This window comes from Pelodiscus sinensis, chromosome 26 (genome assembly GCF_052426305.1).
Source record: "Pelodiscus sinensis isolate ZL-2025 chromosome 26, ASM5242630v1, whole genome shotgun sequence".
Lineage (NCBI taxonomy): Eukaryota > Metazoa > Chordata > Testudines > Trionychidae > Pelodiscus > Pelodiscus sinensis.
This window is the reverse complement of record NC_143077.1, coordinates 1,715,001-1,741,882: the sequence shown is the minus strand read 5'-3', so window position 1 is coordinate 1,741,882 and position 26,882 is coordinate 1,715,001. Positions and strand designations below refer to the sequence as shown.

At 42.2% G+C, this 26,882-nt stretch overlaps 1 protein-coding gene across 10 annotated transcripts in view; it reads right to left on the bottom strand.

Annotated features, from left to right (window-relative positions):
- Nucleotides 1-1,263: 1,263 nt before the first annotated feature.
- Nucleotides 1,264-26,882, bottom strand: part of SRRM1 (serine and arginine repetitive matrix 1) — a 32,353-nt gene continuing 6,734 nt past the window's right edge. For 2 of the 10 annotated variants that reach the window (XM_075908973.2, XM_075908982.2), the window contains 16 exons: nt 26,546-26,716; nt 20,545-20,657; nt 19,700-19,900; nt 18,678-18,878; nt 17,928-18,047; nt 15,595-15,866; nt 15,128-15,208; nt 14,697-14,783; nt 13,205-13,343; nt 12,698-12,739; nt 10,907-11,011; nt 10,020-10,475; nt 7,105-7,294; nt 6,549-6,743; nt 4,790-4,907; nt 1,264-2,227 (listed from right to left, as the gene is read on the bottom strand). In XM_075908973.2, the coding sequence (XP_075765088.2) occupies nt 2,220-2,227; nt 4,790-4,907; nt 6,549-6,743; nt 7,105-7,294; nt 10,020-10,475; nt 10,907-11,011; nt 12,698-12,739; nt 13,205-13,343; nt 14,697-14,783; nt 15,128-15,208; nt 15,595-15,866; nt 17,928-18,047; nt 18,678-18,878; nt 19,700-19,900; nt 20,545-20,657; nt 26,546-26,716 (2,499 nt within the window). In that variant the 3' untranslated portion in view covers nt 1,264-2,219. The remainder of the gene's footprint in view (nt 2,228-4,789; nt 4,908-6,548; nt 6,744-7,104; nt 7,295-10,019; nt 10,476-10,906; nt 11,012-12,697; nt 12,740-13,204; nt 13,344-14,696; nt 14,784-15,127; nt 15,209-15,594; nt 15,867-17,927; nt 18,048-18,677; nt 18,879-19,699; nt 19,901-20,544; nt 20,658-26,545; nt 26,717-26,882) is intronic. The other 8 variants (XM_075908974.2, XM_075908975.2, XM_075908976.2 and 5 more) reach the window with 8 other exon arrangements.

Below are 26,882 nucleotides of genomic sequence, written 5' to 3'. Positions count from 1 at the left end.
TCTCTTCACCTGCAGAAGAGCTACTTACTTCATCCATTATACTGTCTAGTTCTTGGCACCACCTGGTGAATGTCAGTCGCAAGTGCAATCTGAATTACCATACACCTTGGCAAGCGTGACTGACTATATTCTCACCTCATTCTTGGAAGCCATCAACAGGAGAAATCCATTCAAAGACGTTTTGGGCACCTGTATATTGTCAGCTGTGGCCCATCCTCCCCCCTTTTGCCCCAGTTACAGACATTTGGGGAGCATTCTGACCTCAAGGCCCCAGCACAATTTTTCCTTTTTCCTCTGCCCTCATCAGCCCTGCTACTCCAGTCCTGGGCCTTTGCTTAGCAGACTGTCTTGCATCCAACTACATGGAGCTGAGCAAGATTAAGTTGTAACGTGCAAAAGTGTTACAAGTGATGGCTGAGCACAGAGCTCTGGACTGGTGTGATTATTTTGATTACAACAGCACCCAAGGCGTGCTAGACATTTTCCAAACACTGGGTTGGATAATTCATGTCCCTCCTCCGCCCCTCCCCCCCCCCCAAAAAAAGCAAAGTACTTAAATTAGCTTCAGGACAGATGTAAAGATAGCAGTGACCAAACTCAAGAACTTGGATCTGTGTCAGAATATACTGGAGAGGTGTGAGACTGCAAGACTAGAATTTAAAATACTCCAGCAAATACAGATTAATTGAAGATGTCCATCAAATTATTTTGTGTATCCCGCTGTCACTTCAACATATCATCTACCATTCCATCTTTTGGTACAGCATGCTGCTCATCCCTTCTGTTCTCTGATCTACTAAATATATATTTTTAACTCCCAATGATTTGTGTTTCATCTCTAGTTTTACTACAAATAGGTGCATTTTACATTTAATTCTTTTGGAATGAACTTAGAATAGATTTGTGTGATGAATTCTGATTACTCCAAGAACTGAAGCTTATATAATCCAATGTATCTGCCTTTCCAGAAAGGTAGCATTGAATCAACAAAACTTCCAAGTAAATACATGACATTTGCAGTCAGACAGGTACATACAGGCCGCGGGCACAACCAGGTTGCTCCATGCCAGTAAGGCAATGCTTACCAGTTAACTAGTTAAACCTTTACATCCCTAACTGGGATAGTCATTTTTTAACAAAAAAATAAAAATCTCATTTTTCACAGTGCAGCATTTTAAATATGTGTTCAACATCCACATATTTATTGACCCTGTTTGAAAGGAAAAGGCTTAAATGTGTGTTTGCATTAATAGCCAACAACTCTTTAAATTTAGAAATTTATTTTGTTTAATCCACAAGCTTTATATAGCTTTAGTTAAAAAAACAGAAACAGTGAAAACATGACAATATTCAAAATTCAGGTCCTTCCAGCTTTCAAAGACAATAGCTCTGAAAGTTACCTATAACATTAAGAAGAACCGCAACCAGACAAGAATCATGAATGGGACTACAACATCTTTTCACAAACAAAATTTAAGTATGGAACTTCTCTGGGACTGCTGATAAGGAAGTTGCCCATTTAAAAAAACCAAAAAAACCAAAAAGAAATGAAATTCCAGTGTTCCAAATCAACTTATTACATCAATATAAAGCCACAGTGTTCTGGCAAACAACATGCTTTCATTTACATATTATTCTAGATTTCTGTTCTTGATTCACTTTAGTGGCAACTACACAGGTAACAAAAGACCAATTATGGCATTAAAATATCCATCTGTATTTCTCTGGCAACTGAAGTTTCATTTCTGGGCAAGCTTATAAATCAAAGGTTAAGTAGCAATGCAAATGAATAAAAAAATAAAAAGTGAGCACTTTATAAACATTTGTATAGATTTTGATACATTTTAAAGAAACTGTGAAGTTGCCAATCATTTTTAAAACCACTGACCCATCTTACTGCTTCTAAAAAGTTTCACTCTATATAAATGTCAATGAAAGAACGTCACTAGTACACTGTGGATGCCTTTTGTAATGTAAATCCATGCCTTCTTTACAAGGTGAACCTCAACCTAGCAATTATACAACAAAGGTTATATTCTAAAGCTCAAACACATTGTAGCAATTTGAAATTGAATTGGGAGTACAAACCAAATAAAATGTACATTATATCAAAGGTTTCAGCCTAAGATGGTGGTGACACTTGAGCCTTCCTCATCGACCTCAGTGCCTTCTCTCGCAGATGTTTCTCTAAATCATCCAAGTTATCTTCTGCTTCGCTCTCAGTCTCCTTAAAACAAAAATACAGAAGTGATTATTTCTGCAGACATGAAGGGTCAGACCAGATAACAGCCACCCTGACACTGCAATATGGCAAATGTAAAATTGTGGGATGCAAAGTTACTACATTTCTGGAAGGGTAGAATACAGGCAAGCAAATTTTTTTGATTCGTGTGATATGCTGATGAGATATTGGGAGACCACAGGAATGAGGGGATAGTAAAACTCTGTCCCTATATAAAAGGTGACTAGGAACGAAGTTTTAAAGGAGAGATGGAAGAGAAAGAAGGTGACCATCAACTCAAAAGGGGACCTCCTTAGGATGTTAGATCCCAGGAGGATGCAAACTGCACAAACTTCTGAGGAATCTGGCTGAGAGATGAGTGGAAAGCTGAGACAGCAGCCAAATGCACTGTCATTTGAATACCTAAGCCAGTATCTTGAGGAGTGGAACTTCCAAGGCGTGGGAAGATGGAAGACAGCACCAAGACTGAAAGTGAGCCCTCCGCCTGTGGTAAGCCGTATGGGCAAAACTGGGCTTTCTGCTGGAGCAAAAATCATGACGGAACCGTGTCAGAACAGCTCCATTCCGTGGCTGACACTCAGCAGCCACGCGGATTCTGAGAAAGGCTTGGGATGGACGAAGGACCCCAAACCGCGTGTCCTCAATGGCCGGTAATCAGAGGTGGATGAGGTGAGACTGCTACCTCATCTTGCGTTTGAGCTCCCATTCGTTGTCTTGTAGTTGTACGAGATGCTCCTGTTGGGGTGAGGAACTCACTTGCAGGGAAACAGAGCTCAGGGCAAATCATCTCTGCAAGAACTGATGCTTCACATGGATATTCTGAAGCTGACAGCAGTTCCATACACTTGCTAGTACTTCCTCCATGTCAGAGTGGATGCCGACGTGTCTGTTTGATGGGACATATTCTGTGCACGAGGACTGGGCTCTTGCCCTGCCCTGTTATCTAGCATTACCCTGACCAAGCAGCCTTGTATCATGGTCACTTGTGAGCTGAATTACAGCACACAGATGAGGCCAGATAGGGAAATCTGTGGGAAGGCAGGGTTTTGCTGCTGTAGAGTCCAAAACAGCTCCCATGACATTTACCCTAGTAATAGAACAAGGCAAATGCTTTTGCTGCAGCTGTCTGGACCTCTGTGAGATTCACCCACATTGACATGTTGTCCAAATATGGGCATAATGAGACCTCCAGTGATGGGCAGGAGCTGCCACTACCAAAAAGACCTTTGCAAAACACTCTTGGAGCCACGGAGAGTCTGAAGGGAAGAGCTCAGTGTCGACAGCCGACTGTTCCTATGCCGAAGCACAGGAAGCGCATGAGCAACGAGTAAATGGCTACATGAGAGGAGGTGTTTTGTAGGCCAAGGAGAACAAACTGGTCCCCTTGATCCAAAGGCGGGAGAATCAGAACTAGTGTCACCATTCTGGAGCGCTGTGCTTACAAAGAGTAGTTTAAGGATCAATCTCCACCCTCTGTTTCCCTGGGAAGTCGCTGGAACAGAATCCATTCCCGCTGAACAGTAGTGGAACCAGCTCTAATTAGACAGGAAGGAGGAACAGAACCTTTGGCCTTAAGAGCTTTTTGTGAGCTAGGTCCCTGGAAATGGACAGAGTAACCCTCTCTGACACTTCAGTACCCACTTGCCTGAGGTAAGCAGCTCCCAGTCAATCTTCCCAGGTAAAGAGTGGGACAGTCAATCTTCAAAGGGAGGAGCAGGAGAACTGAATGGGGAAAACCATTCTGTCAAAAGTGCTTTCTAGAAGAAAGGAGCAGGTGGTCCTCCTACAGCGTGCTCCTTTCTCCTGAAGGCATCCTCGGATTTAGCTAACGTGGACTGCTAATGGGACTTGAATGGCCTGGATCTCTGGGCAGGCACTTACTTAGATTCCCAGTGACTGCAGGGTAGCCCTGGAATCCTCAAGAGCGTGGAGGCTCACTGAAGAGCTCGGTTCCTTCAAATGAGATCCTTGACTGAAGACTGTACTTTTTTGGAAGACCAAAGGACTGCAGCCAGAATAATGCCCTCCTCAATCACTGCCATGGCTATGGGTCTTGATACTGTATCGACGGCATCTAGGGCAGAGGTGGTTGTGCCAAACTGCCCTCTGCAATGAGGGATTGAAATGGGTCTCTCAGCTTGCAGCACATGTTGTAAAATGTATAAATTCTGAACATACCATCAAGGCCTGATAATTAGCAACATGAAATTGAAGAGCTGCTGATGAAAACGCCTTTCTGCAAAGTCCAGATTCCTGGATTCCTTGTGTACTGAAGAGTGTCTACACCAGGGGTGGGCAGTAAATTTTGATGGAGAGCCATTCCAAGAATTTGGTAAGTGGTCAAGGGCCACGCTCTTCCATGACATTAATGAAGGAGGAGGGGTCTGGGATGGGGGTTGGGTGAAGGAGGAGGCTGTGACCTGGGGCAGGGAACAAGGGGGCAGTGCCTGGGTTACACGGGGTAGGGTGGCAGGAGAGGGGAGGGAGGGGCAGGGGATTGGGGAGGGCCAGCGTGCCAGAGGCAGGCGATGGCGGGGAGACGCTTACCTGGGTGACTCCTGGCCAGCAGCTCAGCAGGTTTCTCAGACAAGCTCCCTGCCTTCCATGCCGCTGCACGCCACTCAGAGCAGCTGCAGAGCCATGTGCTGCTCTGAACACTGCAAGCCTAGGGGGAGGGATACTTCACGAGCTGCCTTTTACAGCCAATGAGAGCTTTGGAACTGTGCTGAGGACAGGGGTTGCATGTGAAGCCTCTCCCTGCTCTTCCCCCAGGCTCACAGCATTCAGACTTACACATGGCCCCCGCAATGGCTGCTCTGAGCAGCGTGCGGGGGCGAGACAGACAGGGAGCCTGGCTGAGGCTCCCACTGCACCCGTGGCCGTACCCGGTGGCTCAGCAGGCTGTATCTGGCCCATTGGCCATAATTTTGCCCACCCATGGTTTAAACTGAGCCAGATGGCACCTTGCACTAGATGCATACACCACCATGGAGTTTTTTTGCAGCAGGGAGGAAGTGGCCATCCCCTTTTGTGGGATATAATACTTTGCCAGATCTTACAGGCGGGTGGACTCATGGCTGGGATTTGCCCCAGTGTAGGTGCAGGGGATAGTAATGACTCATTAGTGGGTAATGAGACTTTCCCTTGGGGACACTCATCTTAAGCTGAAGGCAGGTGAGAAGGAACTGGGCTGGGGGGAGGGAGGTCATACCGGTCTCTGTCCCTAAGTTCGAAACACAAGGTATTGTTCCACAGAGATCCACGAGCACTACTTTGCAATCTCCAATCAAGAGCGCTCAGGCACATACACAACTAACAGGCACACATACCTGAACTAGAGATAATTTAGAAGTATCAAAAGCAGAAGTTGTGTACATTAGACATTTTATCTAGGTCTACTTTTCACTTGGATACCACTTCTACTATAATGTCACAAAAACGTTGCACAAAAGACCTGTAGTTTGCTGCCTACAACTAACAAGCGATGTCAGAGAAGCTGAAATACAACAAATGTATTTTTACTAAAAATCTAATCTCATTCGCTCTGTGAGATTTACTATTTGCTGTCGATTTTTGAGCAGTGATTCAACCTAACTTTGTATAGTTACAATGATTTTAACAGGTCAGGTTGCTAAAACAAATTATAATAAATACCCACAATTTATATCATTTGTTTGCTTTCCATATTTCTCAGTGTAGACAAATCAATATTGCATTCAGGATCACAGTGCTGCAAATCTGGCATGAAACTGTAGCAGATATTGTTTGTAAAAGCATTAATGGAAAGCTCAGTGTGGGTCTGCAGATTTTGTGTTCCTTGAATATTTAACTCTAAAAAAATCCACTTGACAGTTATATTTAAAATAAAACGAAAGCCTGATGTCTCAGCTTACCGTGGATTTATTTCACCTTATAAAGTGGATTTTTTAAACTGAAGCTTGAGCCACATATTTACCCCTTTGTAGAAAGGGGAACGTAACGCATACAATGCTCATTCATAGCTTCTGAGGAGGAGAGCATGGAACTGATTTTTGGGAAGGGATGATGGGAAGGACGAGACATGGAGGTTACAAACCTCTAACTGGAGTCATTCAGTGGCCTTTGCATTCCAAGAAGGCAATAGGCAGAGGCAACTTGAACTTAAATTGTAAAATGTATCCAGATGTAGCATGATTCAAGCCCTGCCTTCAAAGAATTTGGGAGTTGAACAGATAATGTCAAAATCATATATTAGTATCAAATACCCTTGTAAATATAGTCATTCATTTCACTCACTGGCTTTTGAAATCAGATTTACTTAGCCAACCTTTTTGGGCTCCGTCTCTGCTTCTGGGTCTTCTTGGGCTGATGACGTAGCGGCTGCAGCCACAGCAGCAGCTGCCGCAGCAGCCGCAGCCTTCTCTTTCTTATGTTTTTTATGTTTCTTGTGCTTCTTATCCTTTTTATGCTTCTTATCCTTCTTTTTCTTCTTTTTCTTCCCACCACCTTCCTGGTCAGAATTCTGCAACGAAAAGAAACCCCTTACTTCTCTGCTGGAGATATGCATGGCAGAGCTGTGCACTGAGCTCTGATGCACAAATAAAACCTCTTTCCTCACAAAGATCAGATGGCTTGGTGATTAAGCCCATTTGCTGAATAACCCAAGTCATACAATTTAGCGTAGGACAGTCACTTCAGATCTCTGGAAAAGAAAAGAAAACTCAACAGAACTAAGATGTTGACAACTTACAATTGTGTTCATGGAGCAGCTGCTGCCATCCCATCATTTAAAAGAAGCTGTATTTAAATACACATAATAAGCAAAACTAGCTAAGAGCAATACACCCCACAACACACTCTGGAGGCTTTTCTTGGAAACATACCCGTGCAGGAGATGGACTCTGTGTGGGACTCTCCTTTTTCACATGTGGTGGCGACCAGTTAGTGGAAGGGGAATGAGATTGAGTAGGGGAAGAAGGAGCTTGATGTTTCTTAGGTGCTGGCTCAGGCGATCCTGACGCAGACCTGGATGAAGACACCCTTCTCACAGACTGCGGACTTGGTGTGGAAGCCCTTAAAAATAGAAGATTAACACTTAGGACTCCTTGTGCCTTCTACAGTACACGCAAACAAGGTAACTAACAATTATTCTGTAACTAACCATGGCCACAAAGGGTTTATTTATACTGCAATTAGACGCTAGTGGCTGGCCCTTGCCAGCCGACTCTGGCTAAGAGGCTGTTTAACTGATGTCTAGTGTCAGAGCCTGGACTCTAGCCCAAGTGTCCACGTTGCAATTAGCCAGCCTCCTAGCCTGAGTCAGCTGGCACAGCCAAGCCGCTGGAATTTACTGCAGTGTGGGGTCAGCAACCTTTTCAAACCAAAGAGCCAAACTACATCAGAATTCAGGACAAGCGGTCAGCAAAGAACTGTACAAGAACTCCCATTTGCATGACTGAAGATATACAACTTAAACTTATTGATAACCGACAATGATTAATAATAGCATAAATGAAACATTGTACTCACAGACTTTAACAGGACTTCTGCTGCTGAATATTTTTGAGCATTTCTTGGGAGTTTACATGATAACTAGTCAACTCAAGCTTCATGCATGCATTCAGACTGTCTTCTAATGTCATGGGCAAGATTTGGGGATACGGGATGCAGGAAGCTGGGTTGGGGTGTATGAGGGGCTCAGGTCAGGGGGTTTGCACGTATGATAGGCTCAGAACATGGGGCTAGGGTGTGTGGAGGGTGAAGCAGCATTATGGCAGGGGGCTGGGGATGTGGGGGTGCAGCAGTCTGGGTTGGGGTTTATGGGGGATCAAGGCACAGAGTTAGGGTGTGTGGGGTGGTGGTGCAGGAGTATGAGGATGCTGCAGCCAGATGGGGACTGGACCCCAACTGGGGGCTTGTTGGCCAGGCTTCATTTTTAAATAAAGTAAAATATTATGTCCAACACAAAACGTTTCCACATTACCTTTATTTATGGCAGGGTAGGGGAACCAAAAATCACTCAGGAACCACACAAGGAAAAAAAACCAACACAAAAAAAAAACCAAAACAAAACCAGACCACAACCCTCCAAAAACCCACAACCCTCGCTGATGCGGCCCCCAACTGAAACACTTCACACTTGTGGTGCTCCAGCCCCATGGTCGAGGGAGATGCAGGGGGACTGAGGTTCAAGGCCTCAGGGCACATTTACTCTTCTGGGGTTCCAGGGTTAGTGGAATTTGTGATTTGTGCCCCCTCCCCGGCTCCGGAGTACGGCCAAAAATGAGGGGTTAAGTGTGCGGAACAGAGCTGCCAATGAGTGGGATGGGGATGGAGGATCTGGGCAGGAGGTGGGGTGCAGGAGGGGATAAGGATGCGAGGTCTGGCCAGGGGAAGGGTGCAGGAGCAGATTGGGGTATGGGGTCTCAGCATGAGGGGTTGGGGGCCACTTATTTTTATGCTGTGTGCCGCTCCCAGGCACCAGAGCCTTCCCCGGTGCTATGGAAACGGCAGGAAAAGCCTCCAGGAAGCGCATCAGCTCGTTGCTGTTCCCTTGGCTGGACCAAGCACCCTGTTTCTGGCTACCTTGGGGCATCCCCCCTTCCTCTTCAGGAAGCCGGCACTGGTGCGCTAATCTTGCAGGGGACCACAAGGCTGTAGCGCCAGCACAGGCTCCCTGCTGCAGGGGGAGTAAAAGGGGCTGGGCCTGAGCTTCAGAAGAGCCATATCTGGCGCTCTAGTGAACCGCAGGTTGCAGACCCCTGAGATACACCATTAGAGCCACTGCTGAGCTACTATCTGTCCATATTAAACCCTTTCCCACAGAGTTCAACTCTACACATTTATACTGGAATTCTTCATGAGAACGACAGTAAAAAGTAAATCCAAGATCTAAATAAGCACTGCAGATTGGCAACCCAAAAGATAGTGATTTTCTGTTCACAATTGGCTGCCTTCTCCTCGCACCGGATAGAAATTCAACATGGCTACTATTTTACCACCACACCAATGGCACATTAGAGAAGCAAACGGGCCGATAGCGAATACAGCAGTGGTCCCCAATGCGGTGCCCACAGGTGCCAGGGCGCCCGCCAGGCCATTTCTATGCACCCGCCAAGTGATCGGGCCTGGCCCCGCCCCCAGGCGCACGGGTGGGAGCCAGCCCCTGAGCGCATTGGTGGCAGCGGCCCCAGGCACGCAGCACATGGTCAGTGCCAGCCCCGGGTGCACGGCGGTTAGGTGGACCCAGCCCCGGGTGAGCGGTGCGAGGTCTGTGCTGGCCCCGGCCCCGGCGTGCAGCATATGGGAGGTGCCGGCTCAGGCGCATGGCACAGCAGTGGCGCCGGCCCTGGGTGCGCAGGCTTGCAGCGTGTGGGTGGCCCCGACCTGGGCGCGTGGCACATGGGCGCTGCCGGCTCCACGCACGCAACGCATGGGTGGTGGCGGCTCTGCCCCTGGGCGCACTGGACATGGGCTGTTCTAGTCCCAGGCGCGCGGCGTATGGGCGGCCCCACCCCTGGGCATGCAGCACAGCTGCGGCGCCAGCCCCGGGAGTGCAGCGCATGGGTGGTGCCAGCTCCAGGCACGCAGCATATGGGTGGCCCCGCCCCCAGGCGCGTCCGCAGCCCCGCCCCCAGGCGCCTGGCCTGTGAGCAGCCCCACCCCCGGAAGCCCCAAAAGGTTGGGGACCACTGGAGTACAGTGTCATGAAGACCTAATACTGACACCCCTCCATGCTAGTGCACACCCTCGCTTTTGCTATTCCCATGTGCCGATAGCCACAAGTTAAGTCTCTTACTTTGTCTTTTTGGGTTCTGGGGTCCTTGACACTCTCCGGATAGGTCTAGTGCTTGGAGATGGAGACTGTCTCCTCTGGGGCGAGGATGAAGCTCCCCTTCGCAGTGGTGGTGGACTCGCGGAGGTATGAGAAGCTCTAGGCCGTGGAGAAGGTGAATGCCGTTTACTCTGTAGTGGGGAGCGGGTTTCACGATTAGACCTGCTGGAAGGAGAACCTTTCCTATGCTTGGAAGGCAGCGATGGGGAACGTCTCTTTGTGACTGGAGAACTTCTCTGTTTTGGTGGTGGAGAATGAGAGACTCTGCGCTTGGGCTGTGGCGAAGGTGATGCCCTTCGTTTTGGAGGGGGAGTAGCTGTTCTTCGCTTAGGCGGTGGGGAAGGAGAATATCGTCTCTGTATTGGAGGAGAATATCTTCTGGGAGTTGGCGAGTGCCTGCGTGGTGGTGGTGATGGAGACCTAGAAAGCCGACATGAAGAAGTTGAAGAGTCATGTACATGGTATTAAGTTTTCACGCTAGCTAGTTGCCAATAGGTATAGATGTGCATTTTGGCAAACAAAAGATCCTATGCCTCTGCGTTCCACTTTAAAATGATGACAGCAGTTTTGAGGACCTCCAACAGCATATTACACTGTACCCTCCCCAACAGCCGCTTCAAGATTAGGCAAGTGGAGCTATTGCTTGCTACACTCATCACTCACACTTCAACAGATGAGCACATCCCCCACTGAAAATGTTTTTTTAAACGATTTCCCATCAATAAGAGACTATTCGGAAAAGGCATTTGCTCAATCAATCACGGCATTTGTTATTGTTTTTTAAATGGGTATTGCCACACAAGATTTGCAGAGCTCTTCAGGAGTAATAAAAACCAAGGAATAAAAGTTACCTTCGGCGAGGCAATGAAGGCGATCTGCGCCGCCTTGGAGGAGGGGCAGGAGAAGGAGAACGTCGTCTTCTGGCAGGTGGGGGTGATGGACTCCTCCTCCTCCTACTAGAGGAAACAGAAGAGTTGCTTTAAAAAACCCCACAACTTCATACCTGATGCTTAAAGTTTTTCCTGAGATGTCATCTCTTCTACATAAAGCTAAGCTGGTTCACACACTTGTCTTCCAAACAAGACTCTATTAGATGCAAACACTATCAGACAGTGATGATGCCCAAAAGACAAAAAGGATACAAAAAAATGATACATCAGAGTATGAGATAGAAAAGCTATAAGGAGTCTTTCTACCTTACCACAGTTCAGTTTTCTAAGGCATCTTCAAACTCACTAGACCAAGGAGATATTTAACTTAGTGGGATAGATCATAATGACTGCCAACTTTAGGAACTTCAGGCAGACAAAACTTCCTAAACAAACTTAAAATTTGCCGGTGCTAAAAAGTAACACTTTAGTGAGAGCACAGGTTAAGGAAACTAGAGCTGGTGCTAAGATACTGCTATACTGCCTTTAAAATATTCACAGTACAGAAGGCCAGACACCACTCTCACTGAAGAAAAAGATCTGCAGTAAACTTATCTGGGGAAAGCTGGACCCAGTGTGCTTCCCCATAACTTCTGAAAAGCTTAACAAGTTTAAATTCTGAGAGAAAGAAAATGTAGCTTTTTAATGATAATACGCAAAATGGTAACAAAAGCTTAGAAGTGCAAGGCAGCCTTTCAAGAGCAGAAGAGATATTTAATCAATATAAACAGTCAGCTAATATTTCATTCAAATAGCACTGTTATGTTTTTTCATATCAAGAGCTAAACATTTTTGCAGCTAGTGTTTATCGAAAGCTAAACAAAATGTGAGCTGAAAAAAAGCCATCTTCAAATATAACTAAGCTAAAAATATTCAGCAGTAATACCTCAAATATTTCATATAAAAACAGATTAGGAGAAAATAGACTGACATAGAAGCACTCAGCCAAATGTATACTTTTGTAAAATAAAGGATGCTGTCCTGAAATTCAAGTACAACTGCTATATGCAACTGATAAAAGACTGGCAAATTCAATAAATGTACTTGAAGTTGAGGAATTTAGTCACATTTCATCTGGCTAAAATTTAGCAAAATGTGTTAAAACCTAACCAGAATATGGTTGCAATCATTATAGATTAATCATTCAGACTGAATGACTGGTGTGAATAAACTTAAAGATCCAGGTTCTCTTTTTCTTAAGTTTAAAATTAGCACTTTTCTAGACAGTAGCGAGGCATCTACTCTCTTTTTTTTTTTTTTTTTTTTTTTGCAGGAGCAGTTAACTTCAGTCCCAGTACTAAATCAGACTGTTCCAGGACACACAGTAAATAGGGAAGACAACAGAGAGAAGATGGAAGTTCTAAGATTCCCATTCTATCTCCTCTTCGTATCTGATTTATATAGCTTGATTTTTAACATTACATTTCCCATTAGTGCGTTTTATTGTCATTCAAAAAAAAAAAAAAAAACCAAAAGAGTAACTTTGAGAAGCATCTTATACAGCAATGCCATTAAAAAACCTGGCATTATCTCTTAGCTTATTTCAACCAGTTACCCAACATATTTATGGATATATGGCAGATCTAAAACAATTTCATGGTTGGAAGAAAAAAAATGAAGCATACAGTTTGAGTTTCTAGTTCTATTCTTTAAAATAGGTTCCTAGAATGATTTTAAATCGAATCGTAATTATCTGATTAATTTCTAACCAACCTTTTAATCATTGGTGATTGCCACCTCTTTCCCATCTGCATCCTGACAGCAGTGGAGAAAAACACAAAGTCAAAAATTCCACTTACCAGAGATTTTCTTGATGCAAAGACAAACACGCTTGCACAAGATTCTAAGTAATTCTCAACACTTGTGCAAAGATCAAATCAATCCCTTTGCATGAGCTTGGAAAAAATCCCTCCTGTTATAAACTGTAAGGATCTGGCCCAAAGCCCATCAACTTTAATAGGTCTTGGATCTGGTCTAATAGTCACACAAACAAGATCTAGCACTAGTATCAAGGAGCTTGCTTCACCTCAAAAATCTAAATTTTGGGCATACCGACTATCTTCTATGGTATTCGCATAGCCCTTGCACAAGGGTCATGCCAAATGGTTCTGTTGGTTGGCAATGATGTAATACAAATCAAGAGATAAAAGTTAGTTCATTTGTAAGTGATAGATTGTCATTGTTAAACTTCAGCTGTGCTGAGCTGAAGAAAGCAATTACCGAGGGGAAGAATCCTTTTGCCGTTTCCGTGGAGAAGGTGATGGACTATGCGAGTGTCGTCTGCGCCTACCCACTTCACCATTCTTCACGTTCGATCTTTTTGGTCGTTCGTCTTCAGAGGAAGATGATGAACCAGAATCTATGCATATAAAAGAACGTGTTACTGAAAAGTGGTTCATACCATGTATTTCTGTGCAATTACAGAGAGCCATATTGCTCTATCTTCATGCAGAAGACAGTTGTGATTTCTGTTTCCAAAAATATTTACACTATTTCACAGAGTGTAAGAGTATGGTTATATGATTAGGGAGATCAACTCGTTTTACATAAATTTCAAAACAAACTAAGACATGAAGCAACTTTAGGCCTTGACTACACAAGGGCTACGTCTACACTGGCCCCTTTTTCGAAAGGGGCATGCTAATTTTAAACTTCGGAATAGGGAAATCCACGGGGGATTTAAATAAAGATGTCCGCTGCTTTTTTCCGGCTTGGGGAAAAGCCGGAAAAAAGCGTCTAGACTGGCCCGATCCTCCGGAATAATGCCCTATTCCAGAGGATCTCTTATTCCTACTTTAAAATTAGCATGCCCCTTTCGAAAAAGGGGCCAGTGTAGACATAGCCAAGGATTATGTCAGTTTAACTAAGGCTGTTTCTGAAGCAAATGTAACCTGCATCCACGTGTGTGTGTGTGTATTTGGTTACATTATATAAAAATGCGTCTAGACACAATCTTGAACTGGTTTTACAACTGCTTCAAAAATACACATTTAAATCGGTGCAAAAGTGTGTGTAAATAAGAAATGAATTTCAGATACATGTTGCAGAACCCACTCAAGATATGCAGCTGCACAATACTGAAGAAAATTAGCTGGAGAACAAACTGAAAGATGCTGTGTTCAACAGCTTTGATAAAAACTTTTGAGCCAATCGTATGTAGCAACAGAACTGGCAAAAGCAATTCAGACCTGTAAAATAATTTACAACATGAATTGTGAAACCAGACACAAAACAGAGTTTTCTGCAAAAATATTCCAAGTAAACAACAGGCAAACGAGGCAACGAACAGAAGAAAAATGCTGAAATCCACTGCCAACTCTGGAGTATCTGGCTATGCCCCAGAATACATAATTCTGGGGTAAGTATCAGAAGAATCAGTAGTAGCAAAGAGGTCACTGGCCCACAGGAAAACTGTTGGATTTTACATGATAATAAAATGCTTTACTATTAATAAATATTGTAACAAATGGGTAATAAAAACTCCCACAATTCTGCTTGCCTGCAAAATTCTACTTGGTCACCAGTAAATAAAAAAAAATCATTTTGGTAAAGTGTGGTAACTAGTGATTAATTTTACAATAGCATTGTTGTGTACACACACACACAAAACTAAGTACATCTGAATTTAGCAGTACAAAGGTAACCATTATAAACATATATTTAATCATTAAAGTAAAATATCTTCTTAAAAATCACAAAAATATTATTGTACCAGATGAAGACTGCTGGTTTTGCCTTCTGTATTGACGTCTCTGTTGTACAGAATCTGCTGCAGCCATTTTGCCACCTTTGTCTTCTTCTGAAAAAAAAAAAGTAACATTTAATTTTTACTTTTGCATATTTATATGAATAAAGTAACAAATGACCAAGTGTGTTAGTGAAACAGTGCTGATCAGGTGGTACTATTTAATTTTTTTGTGTTGTATCTTTCTTTGGATATGCTTTTTAAGTAGGGTTTTCAAAGAATCATAAGAGTGAGTTAATGTGAATTAGATGCTTTATGTCCTCTATGAATGTCTCTCTAAAACCCTATCTCCAATGCTACTATCAAACCACTCCATCTCAAGGACACACTTGAGAAAAAAGTGCCCCTTCTTGATTTTCATACCATTAAAGGAAAGCCATTGTAAATAAGAAACGTACCTGATTCTGATAATTCTACTTTTCTAGGTTTTGGTGCTGGTGAGGGAGACTCCCTTTTTTCAATACTCTTATGTTTAGGTGCTAAAAGACAAAAGATAACAAATCTAAGAAAGAGATAAGAAAAAGTTGAATGGTTTTAAATGCAACGTAAAATGATTTAGCACAAATTATCAATACAAAATAAGTGAAAGTTTCATGAATGATGCCAGTTGACATCTGCCTCATATGAATTGTATACATTTTAGACGTCAGCTTCTCGGCAGATTTTTCTAAAGAGAAAAATATGTTGTGCTTTTAGATAACATTTGACTGGTATACACTATTTGACTTTGAAATTATGGCACGGAAACCAAGTAGAAATTTTGAAGCAGTCAAGTCTTTAGCTAGCAAGGAGTACATAACTATGAGACAGTAAAGAGTCAAGTAGTTAAGACAACTTGGGAAAGCACACATTTAGCTGACTATACCTGAAGCTCTGCCAGGAGAAATAGAGCCACGGACTTTCCTTCCACGACTTGGCTGCTGAGGTGTGGGAGATCTGCGTGGTTTTGGAGGTGGACTTGTTGGTGGGGAAGGCCTGTGCCTTCGCCTCGGAGGGCTTGCCGAAGGAGACAGTTTACGTGTTTTACGAGGAGGACTGGATACAATTCTTTTGGGTAGTTTTTTTGGCGGTGATCGAGAGCGTGAAGAAGAAGAAGAAGAGCTGCTTCCAGATAAAGATGCTGATGACCGTCTTCTCCTGCAAATACAAAGATAACATTAATTAAGTCAGTTTAAGCATATTTCACATTTCTGCAAGCATATCTCTATAGAAATATACAGTAGCATTTCCAAAAAAAACTGGCACACAGCCTCAAATGCTTATATCACAGAAGAGGCTAACACAAAGGAATGTTTCCAGTTATTTTCAAACTATAATTGAACAATTTGTTACAAATGTTACTTTTTGTTTTTCCTCAGAATTAGGCTACAAAATATTCATAGAATCATAGAATAATAGGACTGGAAGGGACCTCAAGAGGTCATCGAATCCAGCCCCCCGCCCTCAAGGCAGGATAAAGCTCCGTCTACACCATCCCTGACAGATGTCTATCTAACCTGTTCTTAAATATCTCCAGAGAGGGAGATTCCACCACCTCCCTTGGCAATTTATTCCAATATTTGACCACCCTGACAGTTAGGAATTTTTTCCTAATGTCCAATCTAAACCTCCCCTGCTGCACTTTAAGCCCATTACTCCTTGTCCTGTCCTCAGAAACCAAGAGGAACAAATTTTCTCCTTCCTCCTTGTGACACCCTTTTAGATATTTGAAAACCGCTATCATGTCCCCCCTTAATCTTCTTTTTTCCAAACTAATATTAACCCTAAGGCTCAAAGAAAATTGCTTATAGGCTTGGAAGCTGGAGGGAGAGAAGAAACACCACCTTGAGCGAGATAAATTTTCGCTAAAAGTCACATGGTTTCAGACAGGCAAAGCAGCAGGAACAACTTGCTCCTCTGCCACCAGAATTATTTAAACAGTGGCAGAGACATAAGTTCCCAAGCAGAAACCACCACAAAGGCCAGACTTCTACAACAAAATTAAAAAAACCCATCTCAACAAACGCATAGGACTGGCAGAACCCTCAAGAGGCCATCAAGTCCAGTCCCCTGTACTCATGGCAGGACCAAGCTAGGGACGTTACGAAGTGGGTATTTCCCTAATCCTGTAGTCAATAAAAATTCTATTAACTACACGATTAATCAATAAGGGAAGCTCAGTCCCAGCTCTTATTACATTTAAAACGCAGAGCCACATACCCAGTGGGAGCTAGAACTGAATTGGGCTTGCACCAGGTGCACTACAATCAGGGGCTGCTACAAGAGCAACGGCTGCTTCGTGGCAGCCTCCTCTCGCCTTCCCCGTGCTGCTGCCTCTTATAGACAGCAGCGTGTGGGGGAGGGTGGAAGCACCACTGAGATTGTGCTGGGGGAAACCAGCTTTTAAACTGGTTCCCTCCAGGCTGGGATCTTTTTAAGCCAGCTCCCCCCAGCACTGACTCCTGCTTCCCCCCTTCCCCCTCTAAAATGCCTCTGAAACAGAAGCAACGGGGGCAAGGGAGGGGGAGAACATGAGTAGTTGACTCTACTAACCAATACACCTAGATCATGCCTGACAGGTGTTTGTCTAACCAGCTCGTTAAAATCTCCAATGATGGAGGTTCCATAATCTCTCTAAGCAATTTATTCCAGTGCTTAACCACCCTGACAGGACGTTTTTCCTAATGTTCAACCTAAACCTCCCTTTGCTTTAATTTAAACCCATTGCTATCTTATACTATCATCAGACCTTAAGGAGAATAGTTCTTTTCCCTCCTTCTTGTAACGGCCTTTTAGGTACTTGAAATACCACCACTGTCCACTGAAGAAAGTATCAGAATGAGTAATTAAAGGTTGCTAGATAAAACCTATCACCATTCATGAATGTTAGAAAACATCCATTAGAGGAAATCAACATGTATGATCTTTTGATACTATATCAGACTCCTGATTATTGGAACAAAAGTGTCATTAGCTTTAAAAAGTGTTGTTTCCTAACTACTGAGGGACATAGACATGAAGCAAGACAGAAGCAAGACAGAGTGACTTTTATATAACTTTGCATACTCGAATATAAAAAATAACCATGGGTGATTTCGATTGTACAATTACTCTTCATAAACATTTTTCCAACTAACTTAGGTTTTTAAAACTTTTAAAAACCTTGTGACATCTTTCAAATTATCAGCAGTTTCATATTTACAAAAAAAAAAGTCTTACCGCCTCACAGGGGATCTACTTCTTCTGTGTCTGGGTGGAGGAGGCATGCGCCTTGGAGGACTCCTCCTCCTCGGGGATGGCCGTCGCCTTGGGCTTGGTCGCCTTCTAGGGGAGTAAGACCTGCCACAATCAATCAATGAACATTCGAAGACTCAACAGTGACCTCCTAAATTTCACAGGATGGGGTGGATTTAGTCACCAGAAACCAAGCAAACAAATTTCAAACCAACCAAAACTTCTGTATTAATCCTTTTAAGAAAAAAAAATTAGATCTCAAGTTCCTCCAGTACTGCACCTAGTTCTTAAAGGAGTTTGTGAGGAATCACCTGGAACTACCAAATAAACATCCAGGATTCAGTACCCTCTCCCATTTCAACTGCCGTCCGTATCATGCATTTTCCCAAGATAAGATGAACGACGAAGACAAAATGAATATTTCTTCTCCCCTCCCTCTTACTCAGCCTAACCCAGTGCAGGCTCATCTCTGGCTGAGGAGAGTCACTACTGTAAAGAATGCTATTGACTCACCTTTATCTAACATCACATAAACAAACAACAAATGGTCTGGTAGCACTTTATATTGACTAACAAAGCATGTAGATGGTATCATGAGCTTTCGTAGGTCCCCTCCCCCCCCCCCCCCGAATTTCGAGTGTACAGAACTACTTGAGCGTTTCTAAATGACCACTTCGGAAAAGATCATTTAGTTTCCTGGTCTTTATCCTCAAAGTAAAATAAAAATAATTTTACCTTGATCGTGATCTATGACGCCTTCTTGGTCTAGAATGAGAAGGGGAATGTGAGCGAGACCGTGACTTTGACTTGGAACGGGACGGAGATCTTTGACGAGTCTTCTCTTTTTCTTTATCTCTCTCTTTCTTTGTATTTCGTTCTGGGGAAGTTTCTTTAGTATCTGGTAGAGGTTCAGTTTTGGGAACTTTCAGGATATCACTGTTAAAATAAAAAAAACAATGTAAGCATGTCCCATCTGTAGCAACCTAGGTTATAGTTCTTTCTAAAATAAGGACCATACTCAAAAAAGAGACTGTGGTGAGTAACATGAGTTTAGCGTTCATACTTTCAATTTCTATTAAAATTACATCCATGGTCATAAAAATTAGGTTTTCATCTTCGTGAAACACACTATCAAAAGTATATTGAATAAGTCACATATTAACATTGCACAGAATGACCTGATAACGAAGAACAGTGGAAATTAGTAATCAAGTAGGACAAGTGAAAACTGATGTGTCAAAAAGTTCTAGGCTGCCATTAAGAAAATGCCGAGGCTGTCCAATTCCAAGTACTGAATCAGTACATTAGAAGTTTTCTTTATCCAGTCTGAAGTCAGAAGCTGAGGGCGATGCTTTTGATATTTTCAACAAATACTGGGAAAAAAAATCAAGCTAAACTAGCCTTAATATACATTTATTTAAACTAAACTTAACACTGACAAAAGACTCAACTAGATTAATGCAACAAAAGAGTATTAGTGAAACATCAGTATGCATTCAAAAAAGATATACTCTCATTTCTCCATGTAGAAACAAGTGAATAAAGACCATACTGACACACGTAAAATGGTCTGCAAGCAAAACAAACAAATAAAAAAAACTAACAACCCACCACTTTCAGACCTAAGTGCAATTGTTTTCTATAAAGCTCTAAAAGAACACCAGTAATTAACATAATTAACAACGCCATTCCATTAAGGGAATGATAATGCCCTACGGCAAGCTAATTTCAAAGATAAAATTTAGTCAGGTTCTTGCCTAGTTGATGTTGCCTCTTGAATCAAAGTTTCCTTTGTTTGCACTGAAGGCTCTGGTTCTGGAGTCTCCTCTTTCTTTTCTGGTGCAGGAGTAACACTACGGCTCTTGGTTCTGTGACGAGGAGATCGAGAATGGCTACGCTTTCTCTCTCTTCTGACTGGGGATGATCTCCTTCTAGGAGAAGGAGACCTTGATTTGCGTCTAGGAAAGAAACAACATGTTATGATAGGAGCACATATTATAAATGAATGCCCATTAAATTTCCTAGCTATAAATACAAATATCAGCCATGCACTTTTCTCACTGCTAACTGGAAAAGATAAAAGAACAAGTCTCAATTTTTCTAAAGAACACACCAGTTAGCAAGACTGTCATGAACAATTTAAGAGACTGGGTTGCAATACAAAACAAAGCCATATGTTTGCATTGCATAAACTTACATTAAACATCATGTCTACAGTAACTTGTTATAGCACACAAACAAGAAAATCTTAGCGAACTAAGTCTAAACTAATGCCTGTATTAGCATCAAGACTTTCACAAGATAGCACAGTTTAGTTATGAGATCTCAATGAAATGTATTCCCCTTCTGGGACCACGGGGTATTCTTCTGTTGTGTTATCACACAGAGAGCACATCTTTATCATTATAAGCAATACCTATTCCCTAATACCCCACTAATTATGTATCTACTATTAATATTCAGTAACAAGCTAAACTGGTCTTTGCCTACAAAAATTCTGTAGGGTACATTCCAGTTTGTTGAATCTCCACTGAAATGTTCCCACTACTCTGAAGACCAACATGAATTGCAAGTACATAAAATAAGACTGTATTAATACTACCTTCTTGGACTTCTGGATCTGTCCCTTTTTTCTCTGCTGTCTTTGTCCTCCTTGTCCCGCTTGTCTTTGTCTTCATCTTGTTTTTTCATAGAAGCCAACTTCTCTTGCTCAATCTAAAATACAATACATGGTGTATTTACATCAGAAGCATCATCAGAAACAGAAGTTACCCTAAAGAGCTTTTATTTTTTATCCTGATATCCAGGGAGTAGTGAGTGTACTTTTTTCAACTTTTCATCAGTTCTTTTAAACAATAGGGACACAAGTAAAATAAAAGTTAGCTAATACTGCTGTGTCAGCTCTCACACTTTCAAATACAAAACAGTAGGTATCATCTGTATTGCCCTAGAAACTGATCACAAGAACCATGTTAAAGTTACAGAACTAGAAACCAATAAATGTTTGGCAGATCCAAGAATAAAACCCTAACCAGGTACCTTTAGCCAAACAGAACTTCATGTGTGAGTTAAAAATAAGTAGTCCAAACAGGGAATTAAAAAAGAGACTATTTTTAGAGTTACTGGTATATAAAAAAGTGCATAAGGTTAACTAAAAAAATAACCACTTTTAAAAGCCACTTAATTTTTTTCATGTTGTGAAATTAAAACTTGTGTGTCTCTTGGTTCAGAAGCAAGCCTGGGCAAAAAAGTTTTTTTTTTTTTTTTTTTTAGCAGTAAATCAAAATTATACCTTCTTCATTGCAGTGAATTTCATCCAAATTAGCAAAATCAACCCCAATGCCATTTAAAACAAACAAACAAAAAAACCACAAGACAGGTGATGCTTACCGGTTAACTGGTACCCCGAAGCAGCCCTCCGCCCATGGTTAGCCATGGGCAAAAGGCTGCTGCAGCCCTTCCTACCACCTTAATCAGTTAACCCATTGAACAGGATTTTACATCCCTATTTGTGTTATGAGAATGTGTAAACAACTTATCTATTTGCTCTACACCACAGTCATGATTTTGTAGACCATCATATCCTCTGAGTTGCCTCCTTTCCTAGCTGAAAAGCTCGTCTTATTAAAAACTTTTCATGTGGAAGCTGATCCATAGCCCTAAATTTTTTTTGTCCTTTTCTAAACCCAAGATATTTATTTTGAGATTGCAAACAGTATTCAAGATGTGGGTGCACCATGGATTTATATACAGACAACATGACAGTTGTTCCATTCTTTATATGGTTAATGATTGCTAACACTGTTTGCTTTTTTGACTATTGCTGCACATTGAGGGTACGTCTAGACTACAGGCTTCTGTCGACAGAAGTTTTGTCGACAGATACTGTCGACAAAGCGCGTCCAGACTACATTGAGTTCTGTCGACAAAGCAAGCTGTTTTTGTCGACATGGTAGTCTGGACACAAAGGACAGTTTCCATTCAATAACACCTTCTGTCGACAGAAACTCTGACAGAAGGTGTTATTCCTCGTAAAATGAGGTTTACATACGTCGACAAAACTGCTGAGTTCTGTCGACGTTATGTCGACAGAACTCAGCGGTAGTGTGGACACAGGTATAGTTTTGTCGACAAAAGTCCACTTTTGTCGACAAAACTCTGTAGTCTAGACACACCCTGAGTGGATAATTTCAAGGAACTATCCAAAATGTCTCCAAGACCTGAAGGATAACAGCTAATTTAGACCCTATCATTTTATATGTATAATTCAGATTACATTTTTTACAGCGCATTACTTTGCATTTATCAACATTCAATTTCAGCTGCCATTTTGTTGCCCAGTCATCCAGCTGTGAGAGATCCTTTTATAGTTCTTTGCAGTCTGCCTTGGATTGAACTCTCATGAGTTACTTTGTATCATTTGCAAATGATGCCACCCCACTATTTACCCCTTTTTCCAGATCATTTATGAATGTTGACTAGGACTGATCCCAGAACAGAACTTCATGGGACACCACTATTTACCTCTCTCCATTCTGAAAACTGACCATTTATTTCTACCCTTTGTTTCCTGACTTTTAACCAATTACCAACCCATGAAAGGACCTTTCCTCTTATCCCATGACAGTTTACTTTGCTTAAGAGCTTTTTGTGAGTGATCTCGTCAATGACTTTCTGAAAATCTAAGCACACTACATCCACTGGATCTCCCTTATCCATATGCTTGTCGTTCCCTCTCAAAAGTATTCTAGTAGACTGATGTGGCAAAATTTCCCCTTAAAAAAATGTTGGCTTTTCTCCAACAAATTATGTTCATCTATATATCTGACAACATTGTTTCAATAGTCTACCCAGTACTGAAGTCAATCTTACAAGCCAGTAACTGTGTGAAGCCCTTTTTAAAAATTGGCATCACATTAGGTATCTTCCAGTCATTTGGTACAGAAGCTGATTTAAAGGCTAGGTTACAGACTATAGTTAGTAGTTCTGCAATTTCACATTTGAGTTCCAGCAGACCTCTTGGATGAATGCTATCTGGTTCTGGTGATTATTACTGTTTAGTTTATCAATGTGTATGGGCCAATTTCTCAAATTTGTCATCTAAAAAGAATGGCTCAATTTTGGAAATCTCCCTCTCATCCTCAGCCATGAAGACCAATGCAAAGAATTAGTTTAGTTTCTCTGCCAGGGTATGTCTACACTACCCCGCTAGTTCGAACTAGCGGGGTAATGTATGCATACCGCACTTGCTAATGAAGCCCGGGATTTGAATTTCCCGGGCTTCATTAGCATAAGCGGGGAGCCGCCATTTTTAAATCCCCGCTGCTTCGAACCCCGTGTAGCGCGGCTACACGGGGCTCGAACTAGGTAGTTCGGACTAGGGTGCCTATTCCGAACTACCGTTACTACCTAGTTCGAGCCCCGTGTAGCCGCGCTACACGGGGTTCGAAGCAGCGGGGATTTAAAAATGGCGGCTCCCCGCTTATGCTAATGAAGCCCGGGAAATTCAAATCCCGGGCTTCATTAGCAAGTGCGGTATGCATACATTACCCTCCTAGTTCGAACTAGGAGGGTAGTGTAGACATACCCCAACAGCCTTGTTATTCTTGAGTGCTCCTTTTGCATCTCGATCAGCCCAATTGGCCCCATTGGTTGCTTAGCAGGCTTCCTGCTTTTGACGTACTTATAAATTTCTATTACTCTGAGTCTTTGGCCAGCTGTTCCTTAAATTTGTGGGGAAAGGGGGCTTTCAATTATATTTTTACACAATGGATGAATATAAACAAAACTCAAGTATATGTAGGGCCAAAATTAGAAAAGCCAAGGCATGAAATGAGATCAAACTAGGGTGATAAGAAAACATTCTACAAACATATCAGAAGCAAGATGACGACCAAGGGCAGAGTAGGGCTGTTACTCAAAGAAAGGATGAAAATAACAAGATGTGGAAGTGACAGAGGAGCTTAATGACTTCTTTTTTGTTTTTTTACATCAAGAAGGTTGGTGATGATTGGATGTCTAATATAGTGAATGCCAGCGAAAATGAGGTAGGATTATAAGCTGAAATAGGAAAAAGCAAGTTAAAAATTATTAAGACAAATTAGATGTTTTCAAGTCACCAGAGCCTGATGAAATGCATCATAGAGAACTCAAGGAGCTGACTGAGGAGATATCTGAGTCATGATTTTTGAAAAGTCATGGAATATAGGAGAGTTTCCACAAGACTGTAAAAGGGCAAATATAGCATCCATCTATAAAAAGGGAAATAAGGACAACTCAAGGAATTATAGACCAGTCACCTTAACTTCTATACTGGAAAGATAAAAAAGCAAATATCTACAGAATTGCACCTCCCTCAACTGGAACTCTCTGGTCCGGCAACCTATGCAGTCCAGCAGGACCACGTATGTTCATGGACCAAAGAGCCCAGGGGTAAAGAGGTCTGACAATGCAGCCGGGAGCCGTGCAGCAGAGGGGAATGGGAAGCCCCAGCGGGGCCAGCGGCAGTGCCAGAGCCTAGGCAAGAAGAAGCCAACAACAGGGAGGGGTGGCGGGTTTGGAGGCAAATTCCTGTGTCTGGGACTGGTCAGGTCCAGAGGGTGCCAGAACAGAGAGCTCCAACCTGTAGAAGATAAGGCGATAAGTAACAACATGGATCTGACAAGAACATATTGTGGCAAACCAACCGAATGGCTTTTCTTTGACAGAAAAACAAACATTATGTTTGGGGTCAGCAGCAGATGTGGTGTATCTTGACTTTAGTAATGCTTTGATACTGTCTGACATGACCTTTTCATGAGCAAACTAGGGAAATGCATCATATATGGTGCTACTATAAGCTGGATGCATAACTGGTTGGGAAACTGTTCCCAGAGAGAAGTTCTCAGTAGTTCACAGTAATGCTGGAAGGGCATGATGAATGGGGTTCTGTAGGGATCAGTTCCGGTTCTATTCAACATCTTCATCAACAATTCAGATAATGGCCAAGAGTAGTTATAAAGTTTGCAGATTATACCATGCTGAGAGGGGCTGCAAGTAGGGATGCTAAATTTCGATCAATCAGCTAATGGAATTTCCATAGACTACTCACTATCCCCACTGGACCTCTCCATTTGAAATGTACAGGAGCCATGGCGGCTCCTGTACATTTCAAAGGGAGAGGCACAGCAGTTGGGTCCCCACTCGCACTGTTTCCCCACTGAACTTCTGCCTCCCCGTGGAGGCTTAAAAGCCGATTCCCCACAGCATTGGCTCTTGGTGCCTCTGATATAGAGGTAGCAAGGAGGGAGCAAGGGGGGGGAAGGAGGGGGAGAGTGACTAGTCGAGTAGTGACTTGACTACCCGATAAACCTAGATTTATGGGGTAGTCGACAAGTCACATCCCTAGTTGAAAGTGCTTTGGATGATAGGATTAAAGTACAACATGATCTGGACAAACTGGAGAAATGATCTGAAGTAAGCACTAATTCAATGAGGACAAATGCAAAGTACTCTATTTAGAAAGGAAAAACCAGTTGCACACATACAAAATGTGAAATGACTGCTTAGGAAGAAGTATTACAGAAAGGGTTCTGGGAGTCATAATGGACCACAAGTAGAAATTGTTGTAAGCAAAACACAAGAATTAATTCTATTCTATTACTTCAACTGGAGTAGTGTGTCCAGTTGTGGGTGCCACATTTCAGAAATGATGTGCATAAATTGGGGACAGTGAGAAAACAACAAAAAATTATTCAAGATCTAGAAAACATGACCTATGAAGGAAGGTTGGAAAAAACAAAAACTATTTCCTCTGAAAAAGAGAATACTCAAGAGGGACATAACTGTTTCAAGTACAGTAAAACTCCAATAGTCCGGCACTTCTGATAGTCCGGCATCAAAATGGCAAGAGCCTAGTGAGTGAGCTTCAGCAAAAAATGAGTCACAAGGTAACAGCGGCAGCAGCTGAACTGAGCAAAAAGGGTAAAAAAGGCTTAAAAAAACAAAAACATTACAGTATACTGTATACAGTATGTACAATAAAAAGGGTTAAGAACACTTTATATACAGTATATAATGTATACAGTATATAACCAGTTTATAGTACCTCCTTATAGTCCAGCATATCTGATAATCCGGCACCACCTAGGTCCCATAGGTTCCAGATTACTGGAAGTCTACTGTACATAGAAAAAACTGTTGTTCTTAACCTCTGAGGCTAGGACAAAAAGCAATGGGCTTAAATTGCAGTAAGGGAGGTTTAAGTTGGACATCAGGAAAAATTCCCTGTCAAGGTGGTTAAGCACTGGAATAAATTGCTGAGGGAGATTGTTAGCAAACACGTGTCAGGAATAGTCTAGAATAATACTTAACCCTGCCATGAGTGCAGGGAACAGGACTGGATGAACTCTTGCGGTCCCTTCCAGTCCTATATTTAAGTAAGATTGATGCAAATATATATTTTATATGCACTACAACTAATTCCTGCTAGAAAGCAGAAGTGAATATGTTTCCCATGAAAACAGAAAAGTACTTAGCATACCAAACTTCTTGTGATTGCAGCTAATAAAAAAACAGCACTCAGTAATTTACTTATAAATTAAACAGCTATATTAAAATCTTACCTGTCTTTGTTTTATTTCTTCTTTCTTCAGCTCCAGGAAAGCAGAAGGAATACCAGCAATGTTTTCTTGTGCACTTAACAGCAATGGCCACAATTCACCCATGAACTCTCTAGCATTTTTCCCATTCAAAAATCCAGTCAGGTTGATTTGCATCATTTTGGAATCTGGATTCTGCAAAGAGATGTGACAGGAAGACAAACGGGTTATTTGAAAAAAACAACAACAACATACAATTATCATTAAATTTAGTTTAAACCTACCATGGGGCCTAAAATACATACACGCTTAGAAACTATTGCTTTTTTTTTTAAAAAGCATTTCCTATTGATTTCTCATC